Source organism: Rhinatrema bivittatum, chromosome 5 (genome assembly GCF_901001135.1).
Source record: "Rhinatrema bivittatum chromosome 5, aRhiBiv1.1, whole genome shotgun sequence".
Lineage (NCBI taxonomy): Eukaryota > Metazoa > Chordata > Amphibia > Gymnophiona > Rhinatrematidae > Rhinatrema > Rhinatrema bivittatum.
In genome coordinates, this window is record NC_042619.1 from 243,214,669 (window position 1) to 243,235,953 (window position 21,285).

Below are 21,285 nucleotides of genomic sequence, written 5' to 3' on the forward strand. Positions count from 1 at the left end.
CACCCCAGAGTTCTGAAGGAACTAAAAAATGAAATTTCAGACCTATTAGTAAAAATTTGTAACCTATCATTAAAATCATCCATTGTACCTGAAGACTGGAGGATAGCTCATGTAACCGCAATATTTAAAAAGGGCTCCAGGGGCGATCCGGGAAACTACAGACCGGTTAGCCTGACTTCAGTGCCAGGAAAAATAGTGGAAAGTGTTCTAAACATCAAAATCACAGAACATATAGAAAGACATGGTTTAATGGAACAAAGTCAGCATGGCTTTACCCAAGGCAAGTCTTGCCTCACAAATCTGCTTCACTTTTTGAAGGAGTTAATAAACATGTGGATAAAGGTGAACAGGTAGATGTGGTGTACTTGGATTTTCAGAAGGCGTTTGACAAAGTTCCTCATGAGAGGCTTCTAGAAAAAGTAAAAAGTCATGGGATAGGTGGCGATGTCCTTTCGTGGATTGCAAACTGGCTAAAAGACAGGAAACAGAGAGTAGGATTAAATGGACAATTTTCTTAGTGGAAGGGAGTGGGCAGTGGAGTGCCTCAGGGATCTGTATTGGGACCCTTACTTTTCAATATATTTATAAATTATCTGGAAAGAAATACGACGAGTGAGATAATCAAATTTGCAGATGATACAAAATTGTTCAGAGTAGGTAAATCACATGCAGATTGTGATAAATTGCAGGAAGACCTTGTGAGACTGGAAAACTGGGCATCAAAATGGCAGATGAAATTTAATGTGGATAAGTGCAAGGTGATGCATATAGGGAAAAATAACCCATGCTATAGTTACACAATGTTAGGTTCCATATTAGCTGCTATAACCCAAGAAAGAGATCTAGGCGTCATAGTGGATAACATATTGAAATCGTCGGTTCAGTGTGCTGCGGCAGTCAAAAACGCAAACAGAATGTTGGGAATTATTAGAAAGGGAATGGTGAATAAAACGGAAAATGTCATAATGCCTCTGTGTCGCTCCATGGTGAGACCGCACCTTGAATACTGTGTACAATAGAGATGTAAATCGGAACCGATTCACATCTCTATTGTAATGGACGATCGGCGCCATCTTTAAAAATGGCGCAGGCCATCCAGTGCTCCTACCATGTGACAGGGGCCGGCCAAAGGCACGGATACCCTGTCACATGGTAAGGGCAAAGGGCCATCGGCGCCATTTTGATTAGTGGCAGCCGTCGGCCCGAGAGCGGGAGATGGCTCCCGGGACCCCCACTGGACCACCAGGTACTTGTAAAAAGTTTTGGGGGGGTTCAGGAGGGTGGGGGAAGCTAAGGGAACAGTTTTAAAGGGTCGGGTGGGTTTAGGGATTGTTTTGGTGTGCTGTTTTTCCCGCCCTCTCCCAAAACGATAAGAGAACCCCAGGAACAAAATCATGGGGTTCTTATCGGGAGCCCCCGATTTCTGACGATTTTGAAAATATTGTCCGATATTTTCATTTGTCCGAAGCCCGATTCACATCCCTAGTGTACGATTCTGGTCGCCACATCTCAAAAAAGATATAATTGCGATGGAGAAGGTATAGAGAAGGGCTACCAAAATGATAAGGGGAATGGAACAGCTCCCGTATGAGGAAAGACTAAAGAGGTTAGGACTTTTCAGCTTGGAGAAGAGACGGCTGAGGGGGATATGATAGAGGTGTTTAAAATCATGAGAGGTCTAGAATGCGTAGATGTGAATCTGTTATTTACTCTTTCGGATAATAGAAAGACTAGGGGGCACTCCATGAAGTTAGCATGTGGCACATTTAAAACTAATCGGAGAAAGTTCATTTTTACTCAACACACAATTAAACTCTGGAATTTGTTGCCAGAGGATGTGGTTAGTGCAGTTAGTATAGCTGTGTTTAAAAAAGGATTGGATAAGTTCTTGGAGGAGAAGTCCATTACCTGCTATTAATTAAGCTGACTTAGAAAATAGCCACTGCTATTACTAGCAACGGTAACATGGAATAGACTTAGTTTTTGGGTACTTGCCAGGTTCTTATGGCCTGGATTGGCCACTGTTGGAAACAGGATGCTGGGCTTGAAGGACCCTTGGTCTGACCCAGTATGGCATGTTCTTATGTTCTTAAGGGCCTAGCGAAACATTACAATTGGTGACACGTATGTACAGAGTGATTCAACTCATATTAATATTTTCCAGGTTTTAATATAAATAAATGAATTCATTGTGCAGTCCTATCCTATAAAAATAAAAGACAGTTGTATGCTTTGTGCTGGTCTTATTTGACCCATACACCTGGCAGCTGCTCTGTTACGCCTGGGGAAATTCTGTGTAAAAAACTTAAAATTCTGCACACAAAAACTTAAGATTCTTCAAAATTCTGCATTCTTTATATTGATCAAAATAACACAATATACATGACTTGCCTTTAAGTTATTAATTTAAAATATAATACAGAAAAAAAGTTATTACTTAAAGATGCAGAATTTTTTAAATATTTTGAGCAGAATTTCCCTAGATGTTCACTGTAAGTGTGTCTCTTCCACCCTCTCTCCCTACTCCCCTGGCCAGTCTCCTTTCAGTTTGCCCTCTCAGTCCTCAATTCCTCCACCTACTACTATCTCTCCCTTCCCCCTCTAGGCTCAATCCCTTCCACTCTTTCTCCACTCCCAGAATTTGACCCCTCTCTCAATACTGACCCTCACACAGGCTCCCTCTGTCCCTCACTCTCTCTCACACACAGGTACCCCCCCCCCCCCCCAATACAGGCTCCCCTCTCTCTCTCTCTCTCTCTGTCTCGCACACACACATCCCCTCCTAAAGGCTCCCTACTCTCTCTCTCATGCAAACACACCTCATATAGATTCCCCCTCCCCACACACACCCTTCTTACAGGCTTCCTCTCTCACAAACTAGCACCCTCACAGAGGCTCCCTCTCTCACAAACTAGCACCCTCACAGAGGCTCCCTCTCTCACAAACAAGCAACTTCACATACACACAATCCCTTGTTCACACACACCAGCTCCCAATCTTTCATACACATACACACTCCTTCACAATCTCCTCACATAGGCTCCTTTTCTCTGGCACCCACACCCATGCAGCCTCACACATGCTATCTCTCACTCCCCAGGCTCCCAAATCTTACACACACTCACTCTCACCGAGGCCTGCCTCCATTTTTGCTGCAAGCAGGACGGCCTCCACTTGAGGCCTGAGCCTGCTCCTTCTTTGCATCGAGCGGAGGCCATCCCACTCGCGGCATGCTGCGGCCTGCTCCTTCTTCACTGTGATCAGGACAGCCTCTGCTCGTGACACGCCGGGGCCTGCTCCTTCTTTGCCGTCAGTGGGATGGCCTCTGCTCGTGGCATGACTGTGCCTGCTTCATTTTTGCTGCAAGCAAGACGGCCTCCACTCACAGCAAAGGAGTTGGCCACAGCGTGCTGCAAGCAGTGGCCTTCCTGCCCATGGCGAAGAAGCAGGCCCTGGCGTGCTGCGAACGGAGGCCAGCCTACTACTGGCATGCCGGGGTCTGCCAAATTCTATGCAAATTCTGTGCAACTGCAGAGGAGGATAATTCTGCACTCCGCAGTAGTGCAGAATTTCCACAGGACTACTCTGTACACACATTCAATGGAACAAGCATATGCTAATTGCAAAAAGCAAGCACTTATAGCATAAGCTATTTGCACTAAGAATAAAACCTGCCCCTCAACTGAGTTGTAAAAAATGAAGTTCCCCCAGGGCCTCCCTCTGGCTCCCCCTTTAGCCCTCAGGGCCAGGCTTCTGGGAAAGGTGCAGTGCCCAATAGATCCTGCTTCGCTGGCACTGAAATTCAATAAGGTGCCGTCTGACCTGTGGCTCCTGTTTGTCCCTCACATGCTGGACAATGGGAATAGGGTTGCCAACTGGCTCCAGATTTTCAGGACAAGTTGATCCAGTCCTGATTTTACCCCATTGCATGCTGGGACTTGTTCTGATTTCCCTATTGCATTCCCTAAGACTAAAAGTACCTGCATGCAGGGGAGTAAAACCAGGACTGGATCAATCTGTCCTGAAAATCTGGAGCCAGTTGGCAACCTTAAACAGGAGCCATGGCTCAGCTAGCATCATTTTGAATTTCAGTGCCATCAGGGCAGGAACAATTGGGCATCACACCTGCTTCTCAAAACCTCACCTTGCCCTGGGGGAAGTGGGAGTAAAGGAGTCTCCAGGAGGTTTATATTTGGCAAAGTCAGGTGAGAGGGAAGGGTTTCAGATGGGGAGGGGTGGGAGGTGGAACATTATTTGGGGGGAGGGGCCTTGGAGAGCAGGAAGAGGGTTTATAAATCAATATTACTAGAACTGGAGAATGCAGTAGTCAGATTTCAGATTTAGCTCACATGCATGCAAGCATCACACAGGACTAATTTGTTTTGTGTGTCCATTTTTGCCCTGTCACCCAGATGTCCATTTCTTATCCCTCATGGTGAGTTGAATTAGGCTACAGGACACCACTTTCATGTGCTTTTTAAAACCTCCCTTGAAGTCTGGTACCTTTATTTTCTGGGGGGGGGGGGGGGGGGGGGGTCTGGTAGTTTCCTCCTGATCTTTTGGGCTTCCAGCTAACCTAAAATCTGCCCTAAATGGGGCTAAGGTACTACAAGCCTTCATTTGCAGCTACCTGGTGTTCCCCCCATGTTTCTTCTTATCCTCCTCTCTCTATACTCCAAACACTGCAATGATAGAACTTGGTGAGGGGGAACCTCATTCATGTACACTCTGAATCCCACCTATAGGTGTCGCTGGTGTGCAATGCTTAAAATGTCCTTTCCCCCAGGTGCTATGACTGCTGCCTTGGCAGCATCCCTGGCCCCTATGTCTCATGAATAGAACTGGTTTGGGGACTCAAACCCACCTCTGCCACATGGCAGTGTACAGCAGCATAGGAACAGCCCCTACTGCATCTTTAAAAGCTAGCAACTTGCTCCGAGCTTGTTTTAACTTCAGACCCTGTAGCAGAGATACATTGCCATCAACAGCCCTCCACGACAGGGGCTGAGGCTAGCTGCTGTAGAGTGAGCTGCATCCTAAAATCATGCACTGCCCCCGAGAGGCTGAATACCATTGCTGCATGATTTATAGTGCCAGCTGGCTAGACAGTTAACTCTGGACATTCACATTACAGATCTTAGTGTAACCTTGCAGGTTTCTATGAAGTCTGAAGCAATGCCTCCTCTTATATTTTGCAGCCTGATAAAGATCATTTTAAAATGTTTTGTTTTGTGGGGTTTGCCATAAAGGGAAGTGGTTTCTGAGTTTCAGGATACGTTAACTCAGCACCAAGCTACTTTTGGGGCATCACAGCTACTTTGAGAAATGCTAGAAATTAGATAGAACTGGCTAACACCTGTGCCATGGAATAGGGAAGGTTGCTGAGCACAGGGTTACGGTCTGTGAAAACCTTTAGACTGGCACTATTTTTGTGAGGGCACTAGAGAAGGGGTTTGCTCTCTGGGAGCAAAGTTTTTGAAAAAAAAAGAAAGAAAGAAAGAGAGAGAGGATGGGTGCAGCTGGACTAGGGCCTTAAGTGCTGTACTGGCTCTGCCTGACCACAAGGAATGTAAAGGGGAAACTTAAAGCGACCAGCCACCCATTTCAAACAAAACGGATAGGGAGATTAAGATCGTAGCACTAGTGTGTACTTTAGGAAATTGAGAGAGGCACAGTTTGTTTTTGTTTTTTACTGGGAGTTAATCCTGGTTCCTTTTGCCAAGGAAAGGAATAGGAGAGTTAATGGTAAAGTCTTGGACAGGACCGTGGTGCTATTTACCTGTTCTTATTAAAGTGTATGGTAGGAATCTGCGAAAGTGAATGTGTGCTGTACCCCTTTAAATAATATTCAAGACGGGAAATTTTTGCTTAGCTAGCAAATCAGTTTAATTAGCTTGTGGAGGATTTTTGGTGCCAGGGAGATAGTTTCTCTTATTTATTTGGTATAGTCAGGGAGTAGGCAATACTGAGAGAGAGAGAGACTGGCACCCAATGCATAGGACCAGTCGCCCAGAGAGGCCCTGCTGCACCAGAGCATCTATCTGGGACCAGAGTTAAGCGTGCCTACTGCCCAGGACACACACACGCTAATAAAGATTCTTACCTCCAGAGACGCTGTACGTGGAGAGCCTGAAAAGAAAAAAAAAAAGATAACACAAAGGATCATTTCCTCAAAAATGCCCGCAAAGAGCTATACAAGTGCAATATTTATCTGATGCTTAGCTGGACATGGTATAAGGTTCCTATGAGAAAAAGAATACAATAGTTAAGTGTTTCAAGGTATTTTGCACCACACAAAATAAATTTGGATTGTTTGAAAATCTACGACTGTGGTTTAAATACATGTAAGAATGCATGAAAGTCCTTTTCCGGGAAGCATTGCTTAAAGAGAGAAAATATTTTGTTGAAAGAGTTCAAGTATCTGTTAGGCTGTTTATTGTCAGACTGTTTTAAAAAAAAACCAAAACATTTCTTTTGTTTATCCTGGTAAAATAAAACAGTTAAACATGTTTAACGCAGGAATTACGGGCATCTCTCCTCACAGGACGGTTTCCTTGCCTGCTCCCAGGAGACGGACTGGGTGGCTATAAAAAGCCCAGCAGGAAAGAGGACTTTGCAGCAGTGATGCAAGGGAACATTGCGAGTTTCTAGCTTTTACCATCACACCCCAGCTCTCAGCCTGGGTCACCCACCTGCAAGGGATTCTATCCTGAGGCAGCTTTATACCTCCCTTTACGTTATTACTTTCTGCCCCCTCAGTGTGAGCTATGAAATCCTGATGCTATTTCGTGTGCTCTTAATTTGTTCTTTTGTTAACATGGAAGGTTGGGGTTTTTGTTCTGTTTCAAATGGGCCATAGTTTCCTTGAAGTATGCTTTTTTTTTGCTTAGAAATAAATTTAATAAATAAAAAGTGTATTATTTTTTCAGTTCTAGCGTCTTTAACAAATTTTGTGATATTTTTCAGTGGGGGACTCACGCCTCCCGTCTTGGTCTCTTACAAACTTGAAGATGGCAGTGCCAAAGCCTGGATATGTCCGTCTGACCTGGGACTGCAATGTTACTGAGGAAATACAGAAAGGCACTAAATACAGAATTCATGTAAAAGAATATTTAGGATCTGACTGGCAAGAAAGTGAAGTAAAGTATCGTATATAAGTACCTACAATTAATAACAGATATTTATATTTGTGTAATTTATAGATTCACAATGATAGGTCATGTATTCCATTGTACACTGCCTCAAGGAGTTTTTCCATTTATGGTATCTTTCACCAGAAACTGCGGCATTCACATTCTTTGATGATGAAGTTCCACTAGACATTAACAAAAATTGGCTACTATAATGATGACTACAGAAGACAGCGATGCAGAAAATCAAATAAAATGATACATTTTTAGTAGTGAAGACCTCAACCATTTAAAAGAAAAACACTTCTATGATTTTATTTCCACAGAATCGAAGATGTGCTTCTCAAGATTTTCAAAAACATAAAGGGGCAGATTTTCAAAGGGTTACGCGCGTAACCCCAAAAACCTGCTCCTGTGTGCGCCAAGCCTATTTTGCATAGGCTCGGTGCCGCACGCAAGCCCTGGGATGCACGTATGTCCCGGGGCTTTGAAAAAGGGGCGGGGATGTGGGTAGGGCTGGGGAGTGGGTTAGATAGGGGAAGGTGGGGGGGGAGTGGAAGAAAAGTTTCCTCCGAGGCCGCTCCGATTTTGGAGCGGCCTTGGAGGGAACGGGGAAAGCCATCGGGGCTCCCCTAGGGCTCAGCGCACGCAAAGTGCACAAGTGTGCACCCCCTTGCGCGCGCCAACCCTGGATTTTATAACATGCGCGTGGCAGTACGCATATGTTATAAAATCGGGTGTACATTTGTGCGTGCCGGGTAGCACGCACAAATGTACCCTGCGCGCGCCGATTCGAAAATCTGCCCCAAATTTTCTAAAAACCTGCCCACTTACTTGGAAAGATGATGTCAACTTCCAACATGGGTTGGAAACATTGAAAAGTATTGTAGTTGTTTACAACATGGCTGAGAGAGGAGTGAAGCTAATCCAAGAATATCAGAACATTCTGAACAAGGACGAAAACGAAAAGCAATACATTGTGCAGAATGTTAGTAAACAGAAAAAATTACCCAGATGCTATCAAAACTGGCCTAATGGAGCAGTAAAATCTGGTATCTTATTACATTTTTTTTGTTATTATTTCCATTTTAGTTTTTATTTTACAAAGTATGTATTTTTATTTTGGTTTCAATTTTTGCTCAATATCTTGGCTAATTATTATTTCATGTAAATAACTGTATGAAGAAAATAGTTATAAATAAAATTCTTTCGATTATGCTTGACTATTATGTTCCCAAACAACGTTTGAAAATGAAATCAAAAGTTTTAAATAAGAAATACTAATTTTCAGTGAAATTTGAAAGTTTAAGGCCTTTGGGGGTCACCTTAAAATAGTTCAGTTGTGCTCAAATTTGGCAAGGAGAACTTTTTCTTATATTGGAGCAAGATTAGAGGTTGAGAGCAAAGAATTTCAAAAGTTGAAAAATAATCTCGATGAAGAAAGTACAGAGAAGGGCGACCAAAATGATAAGGGGAATGGAACAGCTCCCCTATGAGGAAAGACTAAAGAGGTTAGGACTTTTCAGCTTGGAGAAGAGACGGCTAAGGAGGGATATGGTAGAGGTGTTTAAAATCATGAGAGGTCTAGAACAGGTAGATGTGAATCAGTTATTTACTCTTTCAGATAATAGAAAGACTAGGGGGCACTCCATGAAGTTAGCATGTGGCACATTTAAAACTAATCGGAGAAAGTTCTTTTTCACTCAACGCACAATTAAACTCTGGAATTTGTTGCCAGAGGATGTGGTTAGTGCAGTTAGTGTAGCTGGGTTTAAAAAAGGATTGGATAAGTTCTTGGAGGAGAAGTCCATTACCTGCTATTAATTAAGTTGACTTAGAAAATAGCCACTGCTATTACTAGCAACGGTAAATGGAATAGACTTAGCTTTTGGGTACTTGCCAGGTTCTCATGGCTTGAATTGGCCACTGTTGGAAACAGGATGCTGGGCTTGATGGACCCTTGATCTGACCCAGTATGGTAATAAAAAAATAAAAATAAAAAGGGCCACCCTAATGTACAGTGGGCAACTCCCTATTCTGGAGAAACCACTAAAGTTGAGTTGAGTCATAAAGGGGTAGATTTTCTAAATTTGCGCGATAGCGTACTTTTGTTTGCGCACCAGGCGCAAACAAAAGTATGCTGGATTTTATAAGATAGGCGCGTAGCCGCACGTATCTTATAAAATCCGGGGTCGGCGCGCGCAAGTGGGTGCACATTTGTGCAACCTGCGCGCGCCGAGTCCAGCGCGTGTTGCCTGTTCCCTCCGAGGATGCTCCGATTTCGGAGCGGCCTCAGAGGGAACTTTCCTTCGCCCTCCCCCCACCTTCCCCTCCCTTCCCCCACCTAACCCACCCCCCGGCCCTATCTAAACCCCCCCTTACCTTTGTTTCATGATTTACGCCTGCTAAAAGCAGACGTAAATCAGCGCGTGCGCCGGCCGGCTGCCCCGCTCCGTGTTCCGGTCCCGGGGGCTGGTCCGGAGGCTGCGGCCACACCCCCGGAACGCCCCCGGGCCGGAACCACGCCCACGTTGCCGCCCCCAAAACACCGCGTCACGCCCCCGAAACGCCGCGTCATCCTGCCACGCCCCCGATACGCCCTGACACGCCCCTTTTACGAAGCCCCGGGACTTACGCGCGTCCCGGGGCTCTATGCAAAATAGGCGCGCCGGCACGCAGGGCATTTAAAATCCGCCCCAAATTAAGTATTTAATATTTTCTAAATGAATCTGATACTTGCAGGGAAGTTTTAGAACAAATGAAGTTCCAAGGGCTAACACTTGTGGGCAGAATCTCAGCAGTCTTGTTGTGTTGGATATGTGGCGCTACTGAAGAAGATAGCATGCTGACCCTAGGATGCAGATTCTGCATGCTAGCCCTTGTCACCCTCGCCCCTAGATTTGTTAACTTTCTCACAACTGCGTGGCTGTGGAAAAGCTAAAAGGTAGATTTTTAAAGTTGTGCGCATGTTTGCTGGCACATGCACATGGATGCGTGCATTACTTTATATCAATGTGCACATGTGCGCGTGAATGCCATCTCGTGCGCATAAGTGGGAGATTTTAATAGATGCTCACGGCGAAGCATTAGGGCCTATTCCCTGTTCCCCCCAGTTTGCCCCTGTAAAGGATCAGACTTCCTAAACCCCCTACCTAAACTACCCCCTTTTACCCTTCTAGCCTTGACCCCTAAAATCCTGCTGACTAGCCTAAATTTTTTTATTTTACTACTTACCCTCAGTACATAGCAGCTGCAACTTACGCAGTCATCGGATCCAGGCGCGCGCTTGTGTGAACTCTGACTTAATGGTGCTGTTCCGGCCTGCCCACCCCCTTTTTGCAAAATCCTTTCCAACGCGCATACCAGGAGATAAGCGTGTGGCTGCGGGCCTTTTAGAACTGCGCAACCTGCATGCGTCCCAGTCACGTGTGCATCTCCCAGATTTGCCATGCGTAGGACTTTTAAAATTCACCCTTTAGCATGCACTTAATTTGTGTTTGAGCCATGTGGCAGAAGCAAATTTTTTGGTGCATCACCAACTTAAGCAGTCAGTCTATTCCTATGAGAGTAATATCTCTTGAACATTCATTATGGTTATCCTGAAAACCAAACCTGTTTGTGGCCTGTGAGGTCTGAAGCCATGCATTGCTCTAACCATTCCATCAAGAAAACAGTTCAAAAGAAAATAATTACAAATTTCTGTATATTATTTTTTCTAGAAAGAAGATAAATATTTTGAAAAAAAAATGGAACTACATAAAGGTTTATCATTCAAAGTCACAACAACAATAAAATACGTACATTTGACATCATCAGAAATCCATTATATTCCAGAAGGTAATACAGCTTTCTACTAATATTTTGTCTGTTTGTTGCCATGTTTTTGGAGCAATTTGCTCTTGGAATATTTTTCTTTTCAATGACAAATATGCTAACGATAATACTGCTTGGGGTTTCCATAGAATATATTTCCATAAAAAAATAAAGGATTAAAATATGAAAACACTTTTATTTATAAAATGAATCTTTAGCAGCTTAGTGAAGTTCATCAAAATTGACCAGAAGGCTGTAATGCACCAGGTCAGTACTAGATCTTGCTCTGCGTTAAGATGACTGCTGAAACTTTGATCATTTTGAGTAACAACTACTTCAACCAATTCCATTTCAGCATGTCTAGGCATCAGGGATAATGGGTTTTAAATCTAAATCCAAATGACAAAGGTTTATTCTCATGACCAGGAAGAGCCCTGGAACAGTCAGAAAGCTTTCCCAGGCCCATCCATTTTATACTATTTTTTTTTTTTTATAAGGGGCCATAAAGTCATAAAAAACAATATTTGCAATACAGCTTGTATAAGCATTAACAGGAATGTTTCTGTTTTAATATGTTTAGATGTGAGCTGTAGTGTTTTACAAGTGTTAGTAAAACTGTAGCGCTGTGGTTTATATTTTTATTTTTTGCTTATGATTTTTTTTAATGAAATTCTTCCAGCATAGAAGGCAGTAAAGCATGCAATGTTATGTGTAAAATGCATGCAGGGCACTGATGCATACATAGTAATAATAACAGATGATTTGCCGCAGGCTTGAATGGGACATCGGCTGAAAACGTCTCCTGTGTGGCTTATAACGTTTTTTCTATGAATTGTTCCTGGACTGCTGGCAGGGAAGCTCCAGAAGACACCCAGTACTTCCTAACATTGAGGTAAGTAAATCAGGTTTGTCACTCTAGTTCATGAAAGTGTGATCTCTTATGTGGCCTGTGTCCTACCAGTACTAACGATACCCTAAATCCTTTGGGATGTGCAGGCAAAAAGGAAAAGAGGAAAAATGTCAACATTACAAGAAGGATTCTTTTGGAAGACAGATTGCCTGCAGATTTCGGCATCTGAAAATAGATTTTCGAGGCCAAACGTATGCACAAATAAATGGTTCCAGTAAAATATCACAAATCCAGTTTTTTGATAAATGGTTTCAAATCTTTGCTAATGGTAAGGATAAAGAATTTCTTTTATTTTGGTTTAAATGTTAATAAGTGTAAAAAAAAAATAATAATCATTAGTTATATTTGTTAGCAGTAATTTTAAAAACAATCTACCCAGGTGCAAAGTCCACAGGAGTTTTACCCCTGCAGGATTTGCACAGAAATTTTTAAAGAGAATGTCCTGTGCATAACTTCCCTTTGAAAATTGCCCACAGGCACAACTGGCCTGTGAATTTTGCACCTGTTTTCTTTTTTCATGCAGGATAAAGTTTGGCTGGGAAACTAGAACACATTAACAAGCCAATGCAATATATTGTGCTCAGCCTAGCGCACCACTTGACATGCGGTTGGATGTGAGTTTAGGATGCGTTAGAATAACTTCTGATGCAATAATGGGATTAGCGTGTCCAAAACACGCATCCAAATAAGCACATAGTTAATAGTGCTCATCACATGTAAATGCCATGTTGATTAGGCTATTAGTTGGTACCCTCGATGCAAAAAATCACCGTGTGCCCAATGTGCATGTTTTAATCCACAAAAATTAACGCCAGCCCCAGAATGGCATTAAGTCTTGAAGCATCCCAAACCTCAACACAGCAAACAAATACTGCTTTTCTGTGGTTCCCCCGACTTAATATCGTCGCTATGCTAAGTAGGATAAACCACAGAAAGCAGCACCGTAAATGTACACGGGTTAGGAAAACGGACGCTCGTAAATTAAGTGTCTGTTTTCCTAACCCGCAAAGCCACGTCTCCTGGGTGCCCGATGCCAAGGACGCGCTAAGGATGCACAATTTATCCCAAGTGCATCCTTTTTAGTGCAGCACCTCATTATCATGCGGCCTACCGGACTGGGACCCTGGCATTCCTTTCCGCGGTCCGGTGCGAAGGTAAGAGGCCCCGACCCCAATCGTGGGAGAGGTGGTCGGGGCCGCAACAGAAATAATCCATAATAGCGAAGAAGAGTAATTCTGCATGTAATATGTAAACCAAGGGAAGCATGCAGAGTAGTTCAGAGTCCACATATTTTTATGAATAAAGCAATTAATTATTTATTGCGGCAACTCCACAATTTTCAAAGCAACATAATTTTAAAGTTTCAATAAATCCCCCGACACGGTATCCGTGTTTCACCTTTCGGCTGCATCTGAAGGGACGGCAACAAATCTTAATAAATCTAAAAAGCAAAACCAAATAGAACCATAAGTGTGGAAACTCAAAAAATCGATAGGGAATACCTTCAACATGCATCAAATTAATTAACATACCTGAGATGTTACAGCATACAGCATGGCTGGGTGTGCACCGTACAAACGTAACAGAGATCTCTTTAAAGTTAGAAAATGGCATGAAAAGGTTCACCAACCAATCAGAAACAAGTAGGACCTGAAAGAAGACTACCTATACATATTTAATTTTATGTGAAAAAGCACCACTCAATTTCATTGTTTAGACCAAACATATAGGTATAGGTATAGGTAAGCTTCTTTCAGGTCCTACTTGTTGATTGGTTGGTGAACCTTTTCGTGCCATTTTCCCATTCCAGTGGGAGCACTGAGAGGAGAGGATCACCTTGCTGGTGGCTGAAAGGAATCAGTAAATTTTTGCTTGGGACATTGTCTTTTTTGGGGGCAAAGTTAACTATTTGGGAATATTATTTAGTGTGTTTGTGTTTTTAATAGTCAGTAAGGCAGTGAATAAACAAGTTAGACTGTATTTTTAAATAATCAGTCAATAAGGCAGCTAGTAAGGAGTAGGTAGTGTGTTTATTTTTAAAAGTCTGTAAGACAGCTAGTAAGCAGAACTGTTTGTATTAAAAAAAAAAAAAACCCACCAAAAAAAACAACACAAAAAGTAGCCAGAAGCTAGAAATAAGCCAGGAGCAGTAAAAAGGTTGAAAAGTTCAGCTCAGTTACTCACCTTGGAAAGGTGTTGAGGTAGTGTGATTTGGTTTGAATAGGTACGAACATTTGTTAATCAAGAGAGCAGTGAGTCACTCTGGCTGAGTAACTGAAGTTAGACTGCTCTCCAGGTGATGCGTTGTTCTTTCACACCGAGGATATCTCCCCAAGGCCTACTGCCCAGGAGGGAAGGGTTAGGTCGGCCGTCATAGTTGGTGGATTGGCCACTGTTGGAAACAGGATGCTGGGCTTGATGGACCCTTGGTCTGACCCAGTATGGCATGTTCTTATGTTCTTAACTTTAAAGAGATCTCAGGTATGTTAATTAAGTTGATGCACGTTGAAGGTATTCTCCATCGATTTTTTTGTGTTTCCACACTTATGGTTCTATTTGGTTTTGCTTTTTAGATTTATTAAGATTTGTTGCCGTCCCTCCAGATGCAGCCGACGGATACCGTGTCAGGGGATTTATTGAAACTTAAAAATGATGTTGCTTTGAAAACTGTGGAGTTGCCGCAATAAATAATGAATTGCTTTATTCAAACAAATGTGTGGACTCTGCACTACTCTGCAAGTTTCCCTTGGTTTACATTTGATATCTTAAAACATGTATGGATTCTTCACCCTATCACAAAAACAAATATTTTATGTTTGAAAATGTAATTGTGTCTCAAATCAGGACCCGAAGGGGACTTTAAGGCTGCAATAAAAAGTCCATGGCAGCATGTCCTACTGTTCTGCTTAGGAAAATCATTTTTTGAGCTGTTTCCTATATTAAGAATTGTAGAATGGCATGGCATGCTCACCTGCAAATGTGCCACCCTCAGCAATGCCATTAAAAGCAGCAGAGTGGTGATGTATTTCCCATGACTGGCTGTGGCATCAATCCTTGCAATTATTAATTTTGGCCAGAGTGCCACCATTGCAGTGTTGTTTTAAAATTTGGTATAATGCCCCCTTGCCCAATTAGCTTGTGGGGGCCATTCCTGAGTCCAGGACTGGCCTGGGAGGAGCTCTCTCTGTTTGGGCTCTGTCAGTCCTTGATATAGGGTACCTGGTGCCTCCACCAGGGGGAAAAGGTTATTAACGGATGAGATTTCCCTCCTCAGAAGAACTCGAAAACCAATGGAAATATAAACAAAGCTGCCAGCATTTGCAAATGGTATTAACTATATTCCTAGAAGATGCGTTTTATTTATTTACTGTATTTACTATTCACATTTGTAAAACCGTCCTGCCAACAAGCAAAATAAAATACAAACAATAAAATGTTTGAGCATGTCCCCCCCTGCGTTTTCTAAATCAAGGGGAGACAGGTTATTTGTCCAGAAAGCCTATATTATAGGCAAGAAAGCCATCTCGGCAGGTTGGAGAGGTGAACATATGGCATCCTTTGGGCACTGGAGGAACTTGTTGCATGACATGATGGAAATGGAGCATCAAACCTCAAAATACTCTATTTGTCATTGGAATCTGTTCATGGCCATTTGGGAAAACTATATCCAAACATTCCCCCTCATTTATCAAAATGCGCTGTGTTTTCACATGCGTTAAGGGCTTATCGCATGCGAAAAGCACCATTAACGCATGCGATAGCACCATATTGTATGGCGCGATGCAAATTTCTGATTTCATTTTAGATTTTTGAATCCGTGAACGTTGCCATTACGTCGTCGCGTAAGGACGCATAACGCGACGACGTAATGGCAACGCTCACGGATTCAAAAATCTAAAATGAAATAAGGTACATCCCATCAGTAACGTAAAGTTAACCCGATACCAGAGAGGTTCCTGAGGCAGCCGGGACGAGAAACGTGATCACGTCGAACTGCACTCTGTTATCAGCATAAGGAAAGTACTCTGAATTTATCTCTGTTTAAGCAAAATTCAACCTCTACCCAAGCGAAATGATCAAAGGAATTTAACATTTGCTTGGAAAAGAATACCATATATTTTTAGAAAAAATTCTCAAAAATACAAAAAAGAATTTGGCACCAGTGGTGGAAAGACCGATGATTAAAGATGATCCCATAAGTGGTTTAAGCAAGGAGCAGACAAGCCCCATACACAGTGGGATGTTATGAAGGTCTATAATATAACCACACCTGGTATGTAAGTGATGGGGTATTGATTTGAATAATGGTAATTTTGAAAAATTCAATAATTTAATTGTTGATGTGGTGCTCTATTATATACAGTTATTTTATCATTAACTATTGAAAAAAATGAGTCTTCATAGCTAATCTAACAAAACATTGGGGTGGCCAGAGATATATTAGGGCCCTGAAGGTAGATTCTGGTGTGATTAAAAATTCAAACAAGGATATTAGTGTCTTGTTTCGCTTATCCTATGAGAAGCTCTATAGCAGCTCCCAGGTAGAAGGAAGGGATATTGTTGAGTATTTACAGGAGGTTAATTTACCAAAATTGCAGGATTCCTAGAGGGATAAGTTAAATGACCTGATTCAACTAGAGGAGATACAATGGGTAATTCAACAAGCCCCGCTTTTGAAGACGCCTGGACCAGATGGGTATTCAGGGGAATTTTTTAAGTTAATGGGGGATAAGATCTTACTACCTTTGGGGGAAATGTATAAAGAACTTATGGTGAAAATTTATTTCCCTTGGATACCTAATTTGGATTATATTGTGATCTTACCTAAACCATGTTGTGATCCATTACTACCTGGGTTGTATTGACCTATACCCCCTTCTAAATTTTGAAATCAAATTGTTGGCAAAATCATGGCAGATAGGTTGTCTCGCTTCTTGCAGGACCTGATTGGTGACACTCAAATGGGATTTATACAAGGGAGGAATTCAGTGTTTTATGTATGAAAGGTGGTGGTCTCTATGGAATACAGTAAATTATGTAGTTTGCCCTCTCTCCTCCTTAGTTTTGATGCTGAAAAGGCATTTGATAGAGTTAATTGGCAGTTTCTATGGGAGGTGCTTAATGCCATGGGTATCGATGGTTATTTCCATGTGGTGTTGCGATTGCTTTATAGTAACCCAACTTCATCTATCTTGGTGAATGGGACTACATCGTAGAGTTTTGCACTAAACAGCGGTACCCGGCTGCCCACTCTCCCTGCTATTATTTCTTCTTACATTGGAACCTTTATTAATAATGATTAAGAATAATGCAGCTATTAGAGGCATATCCTTGGGACGGGGGGACGAGCCCATGTTTAAGCTTTCGGCATTTGTAGATGATATATTGGTTCATATTACAGATGTGCACATATCCTTGCTGGCTTTATTAGATGAGTTTCAGGCCTATGGGGCTTTAGCTGGGTTCAAAATCAATCTAGACAAGACTGAAGCTTTACCAAGACGGATGTTGTGAAAGCCCTTTGTGGGACTCGTTTTTCCTCTCAGATGGGTCCTGGATTCTTTTAAGTATCTGGGGATCATTTTACATAGGGATTTGTCCAAGATGCAAAAGGAGAATTTTAGATTGGTGCTTCTTCACACATCTAAACTCTGGGACTCCTGTATGGATCTCCCCCATATCCTTGCTGGAGTGAGTGAATTTGTACCAAATGTAGATTCTTCCAAACTGGCTCTCTCTCTTTCAAATGTTGCCCTGTTGGTTGACAAGGGGGTAAGTAGCCAGGATTGAGAGGCAAATGTGTCAATTTTTGTGGCATAGAGCTCAGCTTCAGCTATGCTTAAACCAGTTAATGAGGAAACGGGAACATGGTAGGTTGGGCTTAGCAAACATGAGGTATTATAATGGGGCATGCAACATGCGCCATGTGGGGGACTGGTTGATGGGGATGACTTTTCCACTCCCTTGACCATGGAATCGTGTTTGGTCTCTCCCCAAAAGTTACACTATATTCTACACAGATCACATTTGGCTTTGCGTTCCCATCTTCAGTACAGTGTCTTATAGTTCCAATAATAAAAACATGGCAATGGTATTGTAGGCTTACTATAGTTGACTACGGGTTTCTCATTTCTTGCCCAGCCTTGGGAATGCTGATTTTAGCCCGGGTTTCCACTCTTGCTCCTTTAGGGATTGGATACATAGGGGGATATGAATTATAAAACATGTTCTCACTGAAGAAGATTCCATTCTGCCATATCCTGAGCTTTGCTCCAAATTTGACGTTTCCTGAGACAAAGGTTCTCTTATCTTCAATTGCGTCATTACCTCAGGTCTTTGGATCTTGCTGCCTTGCAGGGTGACCAATGGGAAATTCAACTTGAATTGTTTGATGTGGATGATCCTGATCATCATTCTATTTCCTTTTGGTACAAAATGTTGCAGAACCACCATATGGAGCCTGGTTATGAGAGGGTGATGTTGAGTTGGAATCGAGAGCTACATATGGGTATAACAGGGGATTATCTTTTCAGTTGCCTTTCTAAAGCCTGTAGTATCACTATCAATGTTCCACTGAGAGAAACTCAGTTTAAATTTCTACTTAGGGCATTTTACTCCCACTCTCAAGCATTCAAATGTAACATGGTGCCTTCCAATATTTGTTTGAAATGTCATCATATGGTGGGATCATTGGGGCACAGTTTTTGGGATTGTGAACATATACAAGTTTACTGAAGAGATTTGCAGAAATTGTTGTCTGATGTAACGGGTATGGTGCTAGCCTTAGATGTTAACGTATTTTTATTTGATGATTTATGCAACTATATTTTTCCCTCAAGTTACACAAAATTGTGGTGTTGAAAGATACTCTTATTGGCTAAAAAATGTATCTTCAAAAATGGACAATAGGGGATCTCCCTACTATTGGGCAATAGAAGAATATGCTCTTTCAAACCTGTCAGTTGGAGAAATATGTCAAGCAACTGGAGCTATAGAAAAAGCACCGGCCTTTCCTGAAAATATAGGAATTATATTTGCAACATCTATCTCCTCAGGCGAGAAGTTTGATTTTGAACGATCTTACTTCAGAATGGCCCATAGATGATATGTGTCACCTAGGACATTGTGTTTCTTGCTATATTCCGATCAGAAGAGTGAGGATAATGGGGGAGGTGGGGAGATCTAGGAAGGGGGGTAGAGGGTATTATTTGATTTTATTTTTGTAAATTTGTGTGCTAGGGTGTAGAAGAGTACACGCCCCTCTGGCATTTGTTTGTTTAATTACAATTTAATCATGAATATGGCCTAAAGTTAAGCCATAAAGTTATCCGGCCTCGTGTGGCCGGATAACTCTCTACTTACCCGGATATCTTCAGTTAAGTAGTGCACCCTAGAAAAAAAAAGTTGCAGGCCTCCTGGCCCAATTCTCCCACCACTACCACATGTATGTACCCCCTCTCCCCCCCCTTGGCTGTCCCCACATGCTGACTCAAACCTTTAAAACTGGGAATGTTTAAAACTTTCATCCGATGATTGTTGGTGGCCAAGACCTCCCTCCTCAGCCCTCCCGCCCTGCTAAAATTTCTTTAACAGTCCCTTCTCTGCCTCCATTTCTCTCCTCCCACACCCCATCTGATACCCTCCCACCCGTTACCTTCCAAAGTGCCCCCTCTTCTCTATGTTGGGATCGCTCTTCTCAGTGATCCTGGCCGCTTCTAATGTAAAGTAGGCTATTACCTAAATAATGCTTCCAGCATTACATAGGTTATAATGCTGGAAGCATAGTTTAACACTAAACAGTATTTTTAATGATGCACAAACATCAAACCTTTTCTGTTGAAAAGAAATCAGTAGAACTTGGAGTCACGAAATGAAACTCGAGGGAGGATGACTCAGAACCGACATCAGGAAATATTTATTCACGGAGAAGGTGGTGGATGCCTGGAATGCCCTTCCGGAGGAGGTGGTGAAGACAAAAATAGTGAAAGAAGTCAAAGGGACATGGGATAAACATTGTGGATCTCTAAAGGCTAGAGGATGGAAATGAAGAAAAGACAGCATGGGGGTAACTTGCTGGTGCAGCAATTACTACCCTTAAACAATAAGCCTTGATGCAACTCCAATTTTGCTCTCCGCTTCAATGGCAGGGGGAAAAAGGGGAATTGGATTCAGACAGCAACCAACAAGGGCCACGACTTTTACAGTCTGTGAAACTGATAAGCATAGGGGTAACTAGCTGGTTCGGCTGTTACTACCCTTAACAAGAAGCATTGATACTTTTTGCTGCAACGCCAACATTACTCTCTGCTTCAACAGCAGGGAGGAAAGGGGAATTGGTTTTAGACAGCAACAAACGAGGGCTCTGACTTTCATGGTCTGGAGAACTGATAAGCATGGGGGTAACTAGCTGGTTCGGCTGTTACTACCCTTAACAAGAAGCATTGATACTTTTTGCTGCAACGCCAACATTACTCTCTGCTTCAACAGCAGGGAGGAAAGGGGAATTGGTTTTAGACAGCAACAAACGAGGGCTCTGACTTTCATGGTCTGGAGAACTGATAAGCATGGGGGTAATTACCCTTAACAGAAGACACGGATTACTACCCTTAACCAATAAACCTTGATGCTTTTGATGCAACATCGCTCTCTGCTTCGACGGAAGGGGGGGGAGGGGGGATGGAGGAATTGCATTCAGAGACAACCAACATGAGCCCTGACATTTTTACAGTCTGGGGTATTGATGCGCAACATAAGGGAAAAAGCACAGGACTGCTTCTATGGCGAAGTTCATAAGCAAAGCATGTCAAGCAGCACTGTCTGAATTTTCAAGAAGGCTAATCACTCAGTAAAAATGTTGCTAGCAGTAAATTTTTATGGGCTATCATAAGGTTTGGGAATAACTGTATGAAGCGGCAGTTGCTACCCTTAAGAGAAACATGGGGGTAACCTGCAGGGCATGGAAGATACTACTATAAGAAGCTTGCTGGGCAGACTAGATGGACCATTTAGTCCTTTTCTGCCATCATTTCTATGTTACTATGAGTTATTTATTTATTTATTTTTATATATCCCACCATACGAGGCCGGATAACTTTAGGCTATATTCAATCACTGGCCAGTTAGGGTTACAGTTATCCGGCTGCTGCATCCTCGAGGCAGGGCCTGGGCTCAGAACGTTTCACATCCTCGTCTACTGGTGGGACATGGTCTCCCCGCCAGCTCAGCTGATAAGCTGCGTTGATGTGGCTTCCTTTTGGAATGATGGGACGCCCGTCTTGCTGCTGCTGCTACATGCAATATGTATATTTGGCTCTGGTTTTTCTTCTTCATAGACAAACCAGACCCAAATAAATCCACTTTCTTTTTTTTTTTTTTTTAATATGTAATGGGATATGTTTTGTGCTCTGTACTTTTGTCTGACTTTCATACATG

The 21,285-nt window shown here is 42.5% G+C and overlaps 1 protein-coding gene across 1 annotated transcript in view; it reads left to right on the forward strand.

The window, feature by feature from the left end:
• The window catches only part of LOC115091573 (interleukin-5 receptor subunit alpha-like), a 77,193-nt gene that overhangs the window by 25,810 nt on the left and 30,098 nt on the right, over positions 1–21,285 (forward strand). Inside the window, exons 3-6 of the mRNA XM_029601752.1 lie at positions 6,967–7,139; positions 10,850–10,967; positions 11,715–11,835; positions 11,940–12,121. Coding sequence (XP_029457612.1) covers positions 6,967–7,139; positions 10,850–10,967; positions 11,715–11,835; positions 11,940–12,121 — 594 coding nt within the window. The remainder of the gene's footprint in view (positions 1–6,966; positions 7,140–10,849; positions 10,968–11,714; positions 11,836–11,939; positions 12,122–21,285) is intronic.